Source organism: Euwallacea similis, chromosome 5 (assembly GCF_039881205.1).
Source record: "Euwallacea similis isolate ESF13 chromosome 5, ESF131.1, whole genome shotgun sequence".
NCBI lineage: Eukaryota > Metazoa > Arthropoda > Insecta > Coleoptera > Curculionidae > Euwallacea > Euwallacea similis.
In genome coordinates this window covers 4,243,292-4,261,522 of record NC_089613.1, presented here as the reverse complement: position 1 = coordinate 4,261,522, position 18,231 = coordinate 4,243,292, and the positions used below count along the sequence as shown (strand labels likewise).

Below are 18,231 nucleotides of genomic sequence, written 5' to 3'. Positions count from 1 at the left end.
AACTGATCAAAATTTTAAGTCGGTATGATAATTGAGACAAATTATATGATAAAATAACTTGCCTGAATAAAATATGTCGCACACCAGTACTAAATAGCTCTTGACCGTTCACTTCCTGCTAAATAACTACGAAAGCTTTTTAATGAGAAATTAATTGGTGTCTAAAACTTACTCTCAGTAAGAATCTACGGGGTGTAGTAAAATCGAATAAAAACAGAAAATTTGAATTTTCATTTTTCTCAAAAATCATTATTGGGAGATAGCTGATGACAAAACATCATTAGAGCACTTTTTGTTCGGTTTTCCACTGGAGTGATCGGTATTTTTGCTCGACGATTGGTTTTTGAGATGTCTTGAATTTTGCATGGAGCCCATAAAAGAATCCAAAGAAGTTCGTGATATTTCAACAACCATTGTCGAGTAAAAATACCGATCACACCAGTGGAAAGCCGGACAAAACGTGCTTTAATAATGTTTCGTTATCGGTTTTTTCCGAATAATGGTTTTCGAGTTTTTTGAGAAAAACGAAAATCTAAATTTTCGGTTTTTATCGGATATTTCCGAAAGTGTTTGGATTTAAAAAAATTCACACATGGATTATTGTTCAGCGCCAAAATACGCAACTTTGCCTTCCTTTCACCGACGTTGTATCTCTTACCGTTTTCAAGATCCCCAAGTATAGACTCGAATTTGTTACACTATGTACAGACAGGCATACCAAAATAATGTTTAAATAATGACAAACGACTTTTTTATAAATAACAGAATAAATAAATAAACGTTGATAGAAATGGTAAAATAAATATTACCAAGAGCAATTATAGGTTTCCCGATTTCACCATAACGGTTTTTCATGCTTTGATGATATTGCAGCAGAAGGGCAAAATGAATCATGTTGAAACAAGTAAGTAATAGTCCAAAAATTAAACCCTGCAGAATGTATTTAAAATTACAGGTTGCCTCATTCCCATAATACGCAAATTCCTGATGATCTTCCCATATTACACCTATCTATCGAAATTTAGTTCTGCAATTGGTTTAATTCTTGTTTTAATTCAGAACTATCAATTCTCTCAGAGACCGAACATATCAACTTTGGTAAAATATGGGCATTTTTACTGTGCCTGCTTCTATGTAAGCGTTCTTGCTTGTAGATGCTTCAAATTGAAGAAAGTTTTTTTTAGATATTTAATATTAACACCATCTATCCTATAGCGATGAAATTTTTGGTTGAAACCGAACAAAACTTTAAGGAATTCTTTATCGTGAATTTCAATACCATCAGCAGGAAGACAACTAAAGAAATCAACAACGAAGTTTCAAAGGTGCATTATGTTTTTATAGTTTGGATATTTTTTGCAATAGTTGCTATATCAAGCACGTATTGGATGTATTTTCAAGACGTGGAGAATACAATGTTGTCTACATTGTTTTTGAAAAAATTCATACCTCTAGGTGCTACTTACACTCAACGCTAAACACTACTGAGTAATTTTTGAATGTCTTTAGATTCAGCTATAGCTTTGGTATTCCATTGGACCATTTATGCAGCTATACTCATCTCAATTGTTCCTAGTATAGCCATTCCTTTAATTTTGATTTATTTAATATTTCACGTGAAGTTGCACCTCTTAATGCTCATTGATTACGTCGATAATGTCAAACACTTTCTGAGACATAAACCATTTGATGGCGAATTTGTAAAAGCTCAAATTCGGCTCATCGTGCTGAGGCACTTGGAAATTAAACGGTTAGCCCTTCTTCGTTAATGCTAAATCGAAGAGAATCATGTTGTTAAGTTTTAGATACAACAAGGCGTTCCATACACTCGATTTCACGTTGTGTATCTTGTGCTACTCCATCACTGGAGGAATCGTAGGATTTTTGTCCTTGATCACGATATTCACTGTAAGTCTCCTTCAACTATTTCTAGAAAATACTTATATGAATTCCTCAGCCCTTCTTCAAGACCATACTTGGTGTTGTTATGTTTGGGGGATACTTTGCGGTTCTCGTTGGAGCTACTAATTTTGCGCAGAAATACATGGATGATGTAAGTATGTGTGAATCACGGACATAAATCCTAGATTAGCTATTATTTAACTACAGAGTCAGAACCTAGCAAATTCTATATACAACTTACAGTGGTATGATTGGGAGGTGGAGAGTCAACGAATGTATCTAATAATGTTAACTAATATGTCTGAGTTTCTAAAGATCTCGATTTTTCTGACGGTTGATGTTAACAACGATCTTTTGAAGAAGGTAAGTGGATATTAGTAAGTTTATAAGTGTAACTCGCGTTCTTTCAGATGTGTCAATATACGTATAACGTAGGATACTGCTTTTATAGCCTGTCTACTTTAAGTAATCATGAAAAAAAATGAATCTGCGGGCATATAAGTGTTACTAGAACAACTTTATTCTATGTTAACTTTCCGTGGGCTCTCGGCCACGTCGCCCTCTCAGCGTATTTCTCGATCTTGATCGACTCTGCTTAAAAAATCAGTCCGGGGCCTTTTTCTCCATATGCCCAATCAGCATATTGCATTAACGTTATAATGTTTACGCTGAGATGTGACGTTACCATCTCAATATACCCAATCAGGCACACCTGTACAAGAGGTACTTAGTCACTATTGCTTAACTGGCCAATGACAACACACAAACATGCTTTGCTATTGCAATTAATATAAAAAAAGCCTGCAGAAGAGACATCGTGGAAAGTAATCGACGTCATAATTTTTCTTTAAATTAAGTCTTCTAAAATAAATTGTATTTCGTGGTAAAACACCCTATTGTGTGAATTCGGCACCCGAAAATAAGGCTATTTTGGCACGGTTCGACATTGCAACTAGGTTTTTGGTATACATGGTATTTCAGAACCATGAGATCGAACTTCTAGGATTGTTCAGTGCGACAATAGAATAGATCTGAACATAAGAACCTATATCCGCAAATGTCTCCCTAAGGCGCTACGGCCTTAGGATGCTTTAAGACAGTTATGTGTAAAAATTGTCTTTTCGAGGTTTAGTACATTTTATTTCAATTTGTTTGTACAAAATAACACTGCACTTTGCTATAGTCATTTTATTCATCTTGCTCTACTTATACAATTGTCCAAACACCTTATAAAATTAGTTAATAGATGCATAAAGTGGAGTCGTTTAAGGTGTTTTGATATAAATCAAGATTTCCGCGACACAGTTGTTCTATAAGATTGAGAACGTACTTGCTTGCACCTTTCTTAGAAGTATTATGTAGTAATATAGCGGTTATATGAGTTGATTGAAATATAACAATAAAACCCTTAATAAATATATATTATTTTATGCAGATTTTTTTAAATTTTATCCCAGGCATACGTGTGAAAAATTAAGTCAAGTTGGTCCATGTTTTCGATAATTCAGGTCATATCTATCCTATGTTAAGGGAATAAATTTGTTGGCGCTTCCATATAAGAGACCATGCAGGGGTGCACATTATAACTTTTTTTAAGATTACAGGAAATATTTTACAATTTGCGATAACTCTTTCCGAATGCAGCATTCAGAATTTCGCTAGTTCTGCTATTAACGATTTTTAAAAAATCTGAAAACCTTCAAGCAAATTGGTTTTGATATTAAAATAAAATAAAATTGCCTACATTTTCAAGCGAATTTAGTCATTTTTCCACGCGTGCTGAAAAGTCAGAAATTTATCAATATGTTGGGTCTTTGATCCTTTAAACAAGCAATAGGAGTACCTTGGAATTCTCGATAATTTTTAGAGACACTTCTGGATGTTGACATTAAACTAAAGTTAAGTTTTCTAGATTTTGAAATGTATTTAGTAATTGTTTCATTTAAAATTAAATCTATTCAATCAATATGCAGTTTCGTCTTTACGTATTTTAAACTGCAAACAAGCAACACAGAACTGTATTTATCTTAAGAAAAGTTGGTCCAAACATAAATAATACCATCGTATATTACCGATCATGTCAAAAAGCATACCGCAAGATAAATGTTGATTCACGGAAACTTTTCTGCCTTTCTTCAATTTCTTTGCCTTTCTGACTTTGAATGACCTAACTTAGTTTAGGGTTTTAGCTTCGTGTGAGCATGCATTTTGATCAAACCCTAAGTAAAGAAGTAACTGTGAACGCATTTTAAGGTGAACCAAGTCGAAGTGTTGTTAATTCATTTTTGAGAAAAAATCCCCAAAAAAATGCACGTTAAATCTGAATCAGGTGAAGATTGAATTTATTCCAAGAGAATCAAAGAAATTAATATCTATTTCAGGGATCCTAATTCCCACAATACGAAATTTTCTATTGGGAATCCCTTGCAGTCGTTGTATATCGAGAATTCATTTGGTTTCTTTCTTCATCGTTTTGTTAATCCAGAATTATCAGTTTTACCAACAGTTCGATATAGAAACTTGCATAAATTATGGACACTTTCATTTGACATGCATAGTTGTGAGTAAGCTTCTTCCATATTTCAAGACTATTCTATCATCGTTCGATTTTAAGATGTTTGGCATTAATGCAATGTACCCTACATTTATCGATTCCTTTGTACGAGTTGAACAATCATACAAGGATGTCTTTGTGATGGATCTAAACAGCATCAATGCAAGTTTAACAGCAAAAATAAAAAGGGAAAAAAAGAAAATGATGCTATTGTTCGTCATAATAATCGTTTTGAATATAACGGCAGTGGGAACTGTGAATTACTCATGGATAAAAAACAGAGAGGAGCAAATGTTGATAACAAAATTTTTGAAACAGTTCATGTCACTAGGTAATCAAATAAGTATGTTGTTTTTTTTATGATTTCTTTTTCGTTTTCATAGAGATACAGGAACTTTCCAATTACTGGGGCAGTTCGTGAGACGGAATCTACTTCAGACTCTAGATCAATCTGTATCACTTTAAATCTCTATGTGTGTTACGAAAATAGTCCCAGAAGTGTCCCACCTGACATATAGATGGCGATTTTTTGTTAAACATTTGCCTAAATTACAAAAACCTAACCTTAAAAAGCTTATATCTAAAGTTTGAGGGTGCTACGCTGATTTGTGTTAGTTTTGGAACCATTCTTAGTGAACGCTTTTAGAGATTTTGTGAACATGGGAAAAAATTGGTCATCGACATTTGATTGAATACTTTCATTTTAAAGACCTTAGTCCGTCCAACATCAAAGCGGAGTTAGATTCTGCTCTGTGGGAATCTGGTTTTTCGTTGACAAATGTAAAATATTGAGCGACAGAGTTTAAACTCGATTGTACGAGCTACCATATCGAACTGCGCAATGATCGCTCCAATGAGATGACCACTCTAAAAATTGTGGTCAAAATCCACAAAACTATACTGGAAGACCGACGGCTAAAATGGCGTGAGTTAGCAGATACGATGGGCATTTTAAAAAGTACTGTACATCGAATTTTGACTGAACAATTAGATATAAGAAAATTGTGTGCAAGATGGGTACCGCTATTACTCAAATTGAACAAAAATGGCACCGTGAGGAAGTTTCAAGAGAGTGTTTGGCAAAGTTTCGCAACAAAGCTGAGTTTTTGTGTCAATTCATAGCCGTAGATGAACACACTTTAGGCGAAAGAGCAGTCAAAACAATGGACTCAAGAGGGAGAATCCGTTCCAGAGAAGGCGAAAAGAAATCCATCTGCAGGAAATGTGATGGTGTCAGGTTTTTGGGATATACGTGGAATAATTTTTATTGACTATTTCTTTAAAGTAAAAATAATGAACGGAGAATATTATACAAATTTATTGCAGCGTTTGAGCGAAAAAATTAGGGGAAAGTGACCGCATTTAACGAAAAAGAAAGTTTTGTTTAATCGAGACAGCGCCCCAGGACACACTTTCGTCATCGCGATGACCAGAATTAATCAACTTGATTTCGAATTTTTTCCTCACCCACTCTCTTCGCCAGATTTAGCCCCCTCAGATTTTTTCCACTTCCAAACTTGAAAAAATGGCTCGGTGGAAATAGATTTGCCAATAATGAAGAGGGGGAATGCGAGGTTCATGTCTATTTTGAAACATTCGAAACTTCTTGCTATAAACAGGGTATAAAAGCTATAGAACTTTGCCGGGAAAAGTGTGTCAATCTCAAAGGAGATAGTGTTGAGAAATAATGTAATATTTTCCAATCTTTTTTTCTTTAAGTGTTACGTCGGGTATTTCTGGGATTATCCTTCTAATGTTATGAGAAGACTGTTCCACTCTGTTTGCTTTTGACCAAATGTCGTCAGTCACCAATATTAAGAACTACAGGGCATTCTCATGTCAGGATATTTGAAAAATTACTGTGCGTTTTTCAAATATTTATGACTGATCAGGTTTCACCACCATCTTACTTCAACAGTATTTGTAATTCGTGTCCACATATAATTGAAATTTTATAACTGCTAACATAATCCATCTCGCTTGGATGTTTTTAGATTCCTTCATTGCTCAGCTAATACTCTGGACAATTCACATCTTCGTCATGAATTCAATGGTGCCTTTAACTGCCATTCCTTTATATTTATGTTATTTAATATTTCATTTAAAACTCAAGCTTTCCATGCTGATAGCCTATATCAATAACTTCAACGATGCTTTGAAACACGAGGAAAAACACAATAAATTATTCATTAAAATGCACATCAAGTTGATAGTGGAGAAGCATTTGCGATTAAAATGGTTGGTTCTTGTTTTTCCAAAACGTATTTACCCTCTATATCAATTTTAGGTATTCTGAAGGTTTAGAGTCTTCTAATAATTTTATATACACGATCTATCTACTCATTGGTGGTACTGTGAGCCTTATATCCATTTATACGATATTTTCAGTAAGAATAAATAATTCAAATATAAAAGCCACATAAAACTTTCGAATTTTTAGCCATTTTTTAATATTACTGATGAAGTTATAATCTTTTGTGCATATTACATAATCCTTTTTTATATATGTCACTTTGTTCAAAGCTTCCTGAATGATGTAAGTGAACAATACCCACATAAGTAAAAAATTAATGAAAGCATCAAATGATCAACATTTCAGAAACAACATTTAGTAAATGCCATTTACAACTTACAATGGTATAATTGGGATATCGAAAGTCAGAATATGTTTTTAATTCTGTTAACCAATGCCCCTGAGGGTCTCCAATTTACATTTTTTTCCTGGATTGAAATAAACAGTAATCTGTTCAAACGTGTAAGTAGCATGGGGTATTGGGGAGATGTAAGCACAAGGGGTCCTGTTTGTTTTAGATGTGTCATTTAGGTTATACATTTGGGAGCTGTTTTTATTCTTTAAAGAGCATTCACAGTGGAGATTAAGACTCTGTCTATAGTTGCTGTAAATCTACAGGTACAGGACTCAGCTAGAATATGATTTAATGTATGCCATTTTTAGTGGTTCCTTTAATGTAAAACAAAATTTTCAAAATACATGTATGTATTTATGTAATACAATAATAAAAAAAAAAATAAATCCAAACAGTAACGAATACCTGGTACTACAAAAAATTATTAATATCGAGAGGCAAATCTTACGCTTTGATTTAATTACAATAAAACTTTGGACTAATTATCACTTTTATTACTTATTCCTAATTGAAAACCATTCAATTCTACCCCTAAGTGTCTTACTTACGGATTTTCCTTTTTAGGCATTTTCGGATACATTTGAGGGCGGAATTCCAAAGTCTTTCGTACCATTGAAAAGCTTATTAAAAATGTTTTCCGATGATATGTCGTAGCCATGGTCGTGCTATTAAAAAAAAAAACGATTTAAGGTGGCTAGGGTGCATGTAGTAGTCAGCTCATCATGTTCTCGATCATCTTCTCCCATCATATTATAATAGACGTATTTTTTAATTTTTCCATTATTGGTACAATTATCAAGATATTGACATTTGCATTTTTAAAACATCCACCCTATATGTAAATGGCTATTGTCCCTTTCAGCCTTCGTACCACACGAAGTGTGGAATCGTCTATATTACGTACGTTATGATTTTTTATCCTGAATGTGATTACGTCCAGAATTACATGAGTGATGTAAGTAGGTTTTCAAATTACAAAAAATTATTAAACATGTAAATTTCTGAGTCGACATCTTGCAGAATCGATTTTTGATACTTTAATTGGGATGTCAAATGTAAGAAAATGTTTCTAATTCTGTTCATTAATGTTTTTGAAGATGTTAAACTGGCGGTTTTTCTGATGCATGATGTTAGCAATGCCTTTTCAAAAAGGTGAGCTCAATAGGACTTAAAGTAAGCTCAATGGATTCTCCTTATTTCAAATGTGCCATTTAACACACACAATAGCAAATTGTATTTATTTCTTAAAGCGCAGCAATGCAGACTCATAAATGGTGGATAGTTTATGAGAAAAACATACAGGATGTAAATAATTTTTAAAATTTTGAGATAATTAATATTTCATTAATCTTCGATATTTCTTACACTCAGCTACGCCAAAAGATAATTAAATTACTGGTAATTGTGAATGAGGGTTTGGTCTTTTCCTTAATTTGGTGAAATTGCCTTTCTTTATAAATATATGTATGTATTTTTTTTGCCAATTAATCGGTTAAATCAGGATTTAATCTTGTTAATGATATTGTCGGTAAAAAATTTCGGACAATAGCTTGTAAGATTTCTAAATCTGTAATGGTTTCTTCAAATGACCTGCTGAACATTGACGAGTGCTACTATCCTATAATATCTAAGACTGTGAAAATGTTTTCAAAGGCACCATGGGACAGACCCACATCCCCAGAGTACGCAATTCTCTAAAGATATTCCCACACATAAAGTTTGTTATGAAAATAATTTCTATCTTCTTTGTCGTAATTATGATTCAAACGTTCCAACTATTCCAAAATTTTAACATCAATATCTTCTTCCAGTATGACCGTTTCTATCTCATCTCTATCTACGTCTATCATCTATCTATGACATTTATGACAAAAAAAACATATTTTGAGAATTGGCAACGTCGCATCGTGTTTATTTCATTTCGATACTTACCTAAATAGCCGTAAAAACTAGGTATGCATTCTTACACAGCTTTTTTGGGACTGATATGACCTTTATAGGGTCAGGTTTCATCAGCTATCAGGTATTAAGGAATGGCAAAAAATAAACATAACAAAAGTAAACTCCTTCTTCTCAGTCACATTTAGTGCGGCGTTGCCGCTTAAGTTTATTTTTACCGATTGAGTTATTCATTCGGTTTTAAATTGCTTTTAACAATGTTATCGTTGAATAATTTTAACTTTATTTGTTACACATTAAAAACAATCAATATTTGTCAATTACGTTTTTCAACATTTTAAAAAAATTTTGAAGCTATCATAGCTTTTCGGTTACCAACTTTGGCATTAGAAAAAAAAAATTCCGACCTCTGTTGTACAGAACTTTTTTGTTCAAAGTGATATTCTTAATCATTGTCTAAATTCACGAAAGACATTTTCCTAACACCCTGTATAGATGACGTAAGTATTTCCTGATTCAAAAATTATAATTTGCAAAAAGACATGAAGAACAAGGAAATATAAGTACTACTATGGAAATATTGAAATTATTAATTCTTTAACGAATTTTAGTGTTTCTTAAAAAGAGTTGCGTCAAAAGGCAAAAAAATTATTGATTATTGTGGATAAGTTTTTTCTGGTTTAATAAAAGGTTTAATTTACCTCATAAAAACATAAATACGTTTTGTTTATGACAACCAGTTTACTAAACGAGGATTTAATTTTTCTAATGTTTTTGTCGTTAAAGGATTTGAACAGTAATTTGTAATAATCCTAAATCTATAATGATATTATTACATAAAATGATGAATATTGATGAATGTTACTCTAATATCATTTTTAAAGAAAAATGTGAAGGTAGTTCTCAAGAACACCATGAACCAGACAACTATTTCCAAAATGCACGATGTCCTATTGATATACCCGTATGTGGTATTTATTGTAAAATTGACTTGTGCCACCTTTTTCATCGTAACTATCATTGAAACTTATCAGCTGTTCCAGAATCTTAATATTGAAATCTTCTTTCAGTATGGCCTTTTCTATTTCATCGCTGTCTATGTAAGTCCACCTGTAAAAATGCTCAGAAATTAACTCACTTTGCTTTAGACTTTTATGATTAGCTCGATTTATCCTTATTCAACTAAGGAGGTTATAAAGACTGTAAACTCGTTTAATAATACATTTACAACTGATTTAAACGATGTCAGTACGGAGACTAAAGGAAAAATAAGAACTGCATGTCTTGAAATTGAGAAAACAATGAAGATTTTGTTGTGTTCATATACTTTTACTACCGGAGTTTTGGTTTACATTTTGTTGCAAAACAAAGAAGAACACATGTTGATAACAGCATTCTTCAAGCGATTTGTGCCTCAAGGTACCCGGTAAGTAGATACCTTAATCCGGGTTAAATTTTCCTTTTTTTAGATTTTTGGATAAGTCATCTAATTCAGTGGATACTTATACTCCTTTTTCTAACTCAAATTATTCCTTCTTTCACAATAGCATTCTACTTCATGTACATAATTTTCCTGTTAAGGGTGCAAGTTTTAAAGCTGGTTGATCACATAAATAAATTAAGCGTTTTTTTGAGAATCGAGGCAAACAACGATGTTTCCTTTATCAACCACGAAATTCGAGGAATAATTAACAAACACCTGAATATTAAAAAGTTGGCCTATCTGATGTTTTTTTATATTTAATTCTTATTCATATTTTTTTAAATTCAGTTCTACCGCTTCCTATGACCTGATTTTCTTACTAGTTTTCATCACCGGGATAATAGGAGGATTTATAGGAATATATTCAACAATTTCTGTGAGTACCTTACATTCACTCCAACCAATCTGATTGTGCGTTTGTAATTGCAGCCATACTCCAACCCAATATTTGGCATTATAATCTCTTTCAATTACTTTATTTATGCTAAGAATATATGTGGTTACGGACAGATTTGTATAGATGATGTAAGTGCTTCTTTATTTAAAAAATATAATTTGCAAAGAGACATTTCAGAGCGAAGATTTTGCCTTTTCAATCTATAATTTACCCTGGTATAAATGGAATGTGAAATGCCAGAAGCAGTATTTAATACTGTTAATGGGTGTGTCTAAAGGCTCGAAAGTGACTATCTTTGGACTATTTAATATTAGCCACGAATTACTAAATAGTGTAGGAAAACACTTCCTCTGAGCAAAATATTTTAACAATGCTCTGATTTATTTTAGCTTTCCCGTCTAAGTTACAGTGCGGCAAATTGCTTCTATTCACTGAGGAGTACTAATCATAGGAATGTGTAAAAAAGAAAGGTTGAAGTAACGGAAATTATTATTCTGGTAGAAGCTTAAATTGTTAAGATTTAGAAATAAATTAATTTGTAGACTGATCCCTGGTTTATTAACATGTTTTGAATATTTCCAAGCATTCTTCAGAATTACAAATGTTAAATAAATGACAATTTTGAAAATTTCTGGTAAATCAAAATGAATATCCTCTTTTTGAGGCTGAGAACGTATTAAAAATCTCCAGAACATTTAAATAGCTGAGTAGAAGTTAAAGATATATAGGGTGTCCCTGAAATGACTGTTCAACTTTTCACAAAATATTCCTGATCCAAAAATAAAGCGTTCTAGACAAACTTACCTATATCCAATGTTGCTCTTTTGAAACGATTTGAAACGATTGATTTTCACTAATTTTGGAATTAAAAGTTAATACAAAAATTGACGCGTTTCAACATAAGCGGATTTTTTTTTAATACGTGAAAATATTAAAAATAGCGCGGTGGTACCCCTTTATGAATTACTTTAATTTTTTTCTGTCGCAAACAGACTTTACTTTCATTTTTTTTCTTAGATACACAAAAAAAATTACATTAACTTCTTTAAAAAAATGTATTATTAATTCCTGAAATAATTCTTCAAAACAGTTAGAGTTTCGAATTAATTCCCACTCGGAGCAAAGGCGTATACAGTTGAGAACTAGAACAGAAAAAACAGTATTAATTCCTGAAATTTGTTTAAATCTTTGAAACAACTCAAGTTGTGATATCGTTCTTCGATCGCGTTTAAAGATGGTCATGAATACCTTTCAGAAGAACCCAAATTGCAAATAACTTCAACTTTTAAATAAAATTTTAGATACATCGTTGTCATTGATTTGGCAAAACTTAACTGTAAACTACAAGAAACGACAATCAAAACTTACCCCCGAGCACCAAAAGTGTAAGCCAGAATCACGCCAGCAACACCTATTTTCACTCACAAAACGACAGTTAAACGTCACTCACTTTCACTCACGAGGTAAGTCTACTGAGAAGGGGTACTCACTCAATCAGTCAAATGACGTACCTTACGAGTTTTTAAAACAAAAGAAAACCCGCTTATTCTGAATATCAGAGTAGCGCGCATTACGAACATCTGGTTCATGGCCGCGCTAACATTCAAATGATTCATCTACGAAGTGATATCGGTACTACCTGCCCTTTGTAAAGGTACAGCTGATAATGCGATGTTTCCAGATTTAGTAAAATGGTGGAAAAGTTGCGAATTTAAGACAACAGATTCATTATGCAAACATATCCCGACAAGGGAAAAGATACATTTCCTACTGCAAAAAGAATTTCATGGAAAGAGAAGTCTGAGGTTTTTCGAGAACGGTATTAAATACCATCATGTCTATAATTATTATAGATATGTATATAATAAGAATAAAGCCACTATTAACCTTAACATTCTTTTCTATGTGATTTCAAAAATTTAATTCTCTTATGAACAATAGCCATAAGCATAATGTCGCGATCCTGCAGTGAAATCTTACCCTTCATCAGATTATCCAGAATTCGTAATTTTGATTAGTATTCGATTTTTTTTAGTAAACTAATTCAATTATATAACTGAAAGGCATTTTGTAAAACGGTTTGCGTACGGTTATGAAGCGCATCGAAATGACAAATTTGAGATATTTTTCAAAGGAATTTTCTCATATGTTCTCGAGATATCAGGATTCTACGATTGAAAAGTGACAAAAAATGTATCTTTCCTCTTATAAATTAAAAATATTTATAATAATATAATTTACTATAATATACAATCATAATTTTTTTCCCATTTGTTGTTTAATAGAATTGTTCACAAATAGGATGAATAAAACGCTCGATTTATTACAGTTTTTTTTATTTTAATAAGACACGTTCTTTTTCTAACATCTTTTGTTTATCATTTATTAAGCTCTCGAAAGTTGCATAATAATTGTGATTTATATAATAAGCAAAAGCCATAAGTATCATGTAGCAATTCTACAGAAAAAAACTTTTATTCACCAAATTATCCAGAATCTGCAATTTTTATTAATAGTACGATTCTGACTTATGTAATATTTGCAATAAATTTATAAACATAATTCTACCTCTCGATGAACCTCCTGAAGGTGTTCTTACCATTTATTTTTATATTAGGAATTATTGGGAACTCGATTAGGAATGGGTTTCTTTAGTACAATATTTACTGCTTCTATAGATATTTTGAGTCAATACTACAAAAATCTACATCGTAACAAAGAAAAGTTTGAGACTACAAATAAGGAAAGAATTAGTTGTAGTTCAAAAAGAGTGGCAGTTCACATTATTTTCTATTAAATTTGAAAATTTTAAGACGATATTGCAAAAATTTGAATTGTACCGTGGAGGATTTGGGAAGAAGATCAAAAATTTATTGAAATTTAATTGGCAAATCAGAGTTTCTAATGAAATTCGAATATTTATAAAGGTAAAGCTATAAAAATATATATAGCATAATGGGAAAAAAGGTTCATTTTTAAGACAGGTCCGAATACTAGTATTGTAATGATAATTTGATTAAATGTTAATGCTACTGAGTTCATTTATACACAAGTTTTTTAATAAAAAAATCTTCATACAGGTAGAAAAACATAAACACATTCATAGAGAATATGCAAGGAGAATATACTACTGCAAATATAGTTATTACACCTTTTACTTTTGCTCAATCACTGCCCCTCATATTTACTTCCGTTTTCCTCCAAATCACTCATCTCTTCACTTTGCTGGCTCTTCGACCCTTCTCCATTTTGACTACCTTTCTTCTTTTTGAAGAAATTTACGATTCTGCCACCTACATCCCATTTTTTCTTGTTGAAATTGATGGCCTCTTTCTTTAGGGTCCTGCATTTGGCCATAAAGACTGTTTTAGCTCTTGATCCAGTAGCTCTTGGGAAAGTCATTCTTTTCTTCTCCACCGAGTCTTCTTTTGTGGGATCCAAATTCACGTTTCCCATTAGTTTTTCAGATGCAGGCTTAGTCATCATGTTTTCATTCGTATCTCCTTTAGGCAAGGAAACTTTCTCTGGACGCTCTTTGTATTTGCTTTGAAATGGCTCATCCTTAATGTAGACCACATCGGTCAGCTTCAAAGAATATGCACTGATTAGCTGAAGGAAAGCTTAACACCATTATTACCTCAACTAGTTTTTTCTGATCTTTCTTTTCGTCATATGGGCTGGCTTTGCACTCACTTGAGATCATTTTAGAAATAACTTGTTTAGAGTTTTCGGCTAAGTCTGTAAGACGGTTTTTCTTTCTCGCTCTGGGGCTATGGATAATTGTTTCTTGAGCTTCGAGGGTTTCATTACTTCTTTGGTCTCCAATGCCTTAATGGTTGTTAATGTTAATAAAGATAGAGAGAGAGAGTAAAATGACGGGGTGTGGTGGTACCTCTTATTTGAGCTAAAGGTTTTTTCTTCACAGGAACTTTCTTAAATGGTTCTGCAGGAATTCTAGTCATGGTGTTGTTGTCGGTAATATCCAAAGCGTTAGCTACAATTTCTAGGACTATATCTTTCGCTATAGTCTTTGAGGCTCCTTCGTTTCTCACCAACTTCTCTAAATTTCTATTTCCAGTACCTATCATTTTACAGGCCATGGCAGACGTTTCCGAATTTGCTCAATAAAACGTCAAAAAACTTCAATACCTAAGTAGGCAACAATAAGGCTACTGGTGACGAGCCTGCAGGTTAATTTTAATCAAATCTGATTGCCAAAATGGGCAGTTCAAATTCTCAATGTTTTTTAGTCTGAAGTGTTCAGGACGATTCGCCAAAAAAGGGCGATAATATGAAAACTTAAAAGTACAAATCAATAATCACGTGAGAGGCCAAAAATCGCATTATATCAATGTGGAACAATTTAGTAGTGTTCTTCCCAAAAATCTCAAATTTTCTCTAAAAATAGAGCTAGATGACGAAGTTTGTGAAAATCCAAATCATTGAACTACCTCTAATTGCTATGCTAGGTACGAAGGTTATTATTAAATATCGAAAAATGTTGATTAATGGTTTGTTTGTTACTTTCTTTTTATCTCTAACACAGGTGTATTGTTGTTGCAAGGAGCTATTCGCATTTCAGATACTGATACCAACTCAGTTTTTTTATATGGACACGGCGTTTTTATTTCATATTTATGAAGCGTTTTTTATCCCTGAAATATGGATTATTCACGTCCTACGTTGCACAAACTATTATTTGTGCAAGGCAGGACGTGTTTCTGTGGCGGGCTCCGCAGTTCAATTTAATTCAGAGGTTGGCCGTAGGAACCTCCGATTGCTACCTTTGATGGAAAATCTATAGTTGTCCTGATTAATAAATTTAAGTCTCTAAATATGGATTTCCCTTTATTCTCTCCTCTATTTTCTGGCTGTGAAAGAAAGGAAGAAATTCGCAAACCCATAAGTAATTCTGCAAATCTAAAAAGTAACGCTAAAAACAAATATGCATTGGGCATCTATGTACCTCCTTGAATAAGTCGTTGCTAATATTGATGATAAGAAAAATTGAAATCTTTAAGCCTCTAGAAGCGTTAGTGAGCAATATTATGTACATCTTGTTGCACTGGGTGTTCCATTGATACCATTTCAGATTATAGATGGAGTCAACTAAAGTCATGCTCTATAGAAAATATAGAAAGTTCCATTGGACATATTCCACATGATTTTCAGTTCATATTACACACCAAATCCATATAACTTTGAACGCAATCGCAGTTCCCATAACTGTACATGAAGTAAGCAAAAAACATCGCAATCCCATCTCTGGTGTTAACTTCGGGCTAAAGGATTTTTAGAATGGAAAAATTGCTACAATGTTAGTTCTCACAAATACTCACAGATATTATTGAGTATATGGAAATTACACCCAAAAAAACTCCATTAACCATGTATAGAGTATAAATAAACAATTGGCTGTGCTCTGTAGCCCTGACGCTGTACCTGTAGTAGACTTATTAAAGAGGCCAATTCCAAACTTATTCACCATATTAACCTCTTTATCTCTACATGTTTCTCGATGATATAACGAATCTTCATTATAATGTGCTTAGGATCTAAACTTTCTCCATTGTGATTAAACGTATCCACATATTCTATGAGCATTATGAGCTGAAGCTTAAGATGAAAGATGAAGTAGACAAAATATGTGGGAACTGCTATCGAGGGGAGAGCCAGCTGTAGGAAAAGCAAATGAATTCCCCAATGTATTACTTGGGCACCTACAGAATCTAAGTTTTTGATTTAGTGATATTCATGTAAAATGCAATTCGCGTTACTCACCTAAACGCATATGCTGCTTTAGCAGGACGGAAAGAGTCATATAACGCTCCCTGTTTTGGGCCCAGGAATACTCAAGCAATACCAAAACTGAGAAGGTCACAACGATCCACACAATAAATCTAAATTCTTCATGTTTCACTAATTTCGTGATTTGTCTCAGTGTTTTTGGTCTGATGCAACTAACATCGACAACGAAAAGAGCGCTAAAATTCTTTATGGTAGTACCAAAAATATTCATTGCGAAGGGATAGAGAAAGTTCACATTAAAGGCCTGGAAAGGTATTTAGAGGGTGAAGAAAGGACTTCAGAAAGTGGATTTTAAAACTTACAAAGATGGTACAGAAATAAAATTGAGCATATTGCAAAAAAAATTTGAGGTCCTGTCGTTCTATGAAATAAAGTGTTTGCAGCACAGCGAGGCAGAACATTATCAGGGAACATAACATGCATAGTGGATTCATGTATTTGTAGAGACTTAAAAAACTATATACAACAGGTATCAAATTCCCTAGAAACACCGTAAATGGTAAAAACAATAGAGAAAATAACAATATTACCTTTTTCATTTTTGGATTTCATTATGTTACTATTCTCAAGTAGTTGAAGTCAAATCAGCTACTAGCGTAATGGCCGAGTTAGTTGAAAGTTGATGTATTTCTTATGAATGCAAGATACTCTTTTAGTGCTGCTTTTATTATATCTGTGAAGGGTATAAAAACCCCATTCTTATTAATTATTAGTTTTTCGTTAATGTGATTCTAGCACTAGATAACGATCATTTATTCTGTTTGCTGATAACTTTCCACACGAATATATATTATTTCAAATTAGTAAAAATCTTGTTTCCCACGGAAAACAGATGCCTTCCCTCCCATATAAAAAAAATGACAGTAGCTGCCATTGAATTTGACAAATGAATGAGGTAAGAAGATCTGCAAACGACAAATTGTCATTGTCAGTAAATGGACATTTAGCACAATGCTAATTTGTAATATCAGTCATACTTCCAATTCAATCGTTTTTACTGTCCGTTGTTCCTATGAGAAAAACATCTGGTTTCCATAATGGTGGAACAAGATTTTCAATAAACTGCTTAAAATTTGCGATTTCATATTTTTAATAACTTTCTGAATGATCTATTAGATTGACAATTTCTAACAATAAAACTATGAATTGATCTTAAAGTCACAAACCAGCGACCTGTCAAAGAACATTCCCAAACTCATAGGGCTTACTAGTTACCTTGAACCAGCACATCAAAAACGGAAGGAACCGTAGAAAAAGTGGAAGAAACTGTTGTCAAAGATCGTCGCATTACAATCAGAGAGATCGCTGAAGATATTGACATATCAGTTGGTCCATGCCGTGAAATTGTTTTGCATGTTTTGCGTATGGAACGTGTGACTGCAAAGTTTGTTCCAAAATTGTTCAATCTCGACAAAAACAGCGGCGAATGGAAGTTGTTCAAGATCGCTAAAGTAATCGATAACGATCCAGAATTACTGAAACGTATCATAACAAGTGACGAAATATGTGTTTACTGTTATGACGTCAAGACTAAGATTCA

General features: G+C 33.0%; 2 protein-coding genes across 2 annotated transcripts; both read right to left on the bottom strand.

Moving 5' to 3' along the window:
- Nucleotides 1–13,846: 13,846 nt before the first annotated feature.
- LOC136409042 (uncharacterized) lies at nucleotides 13,847–15,286 on the bottom strand. Its single transcript, XM_066390326.1, has 3 exons — nucleotides 14,776–15,286; nucleotides 14,521–14,711; nucleotides 13,847–14,468 (listed from the first exon to the last, which is right to left on the bottom strand). The coding sequence occupies exons 1-3, from the start codon at nucleotides 14,981–14,983 to the stop codon at nucleotides 14,052–14,054; spliced, it is 816 nt and encodes a 271-aa protein (XP_066246423.1). The 5' UTR covers nucleotides 14,984–15,286; the 3' UTR covers nucleotides 13,847–14,051.
- Nucleotides 15,287–15,689: 403 nt separating this feature from the next.
- On the bottom strand, nucleotides 15,690–16,421 carry LOC136409287 (uncharacterized). The gene is made up of 5 exons (XM_066390697.1): nucleotides 16,378–16,421; nucleotides 16,223–16,325; nucleotides 16,070–16,165; nucleotides 15,850–16,005; nucleotides 15,690–15,803 (listed from the first exon to the last, which is right to left on the bottom strand). The coding sequence occupies exons 1-5, from the start codon at nucleotides 16,419–16,421 to the stop codon at nucleotides 15,744–15,746; spliced, it is 459 nt and encodes a 152-aa protein (XP_066246794.1). The 3' UTR covers nucleotides 15,690–15,743.
- Nucleotides 16,422–18,231: the final 1,810 nt, after the last annotated feature.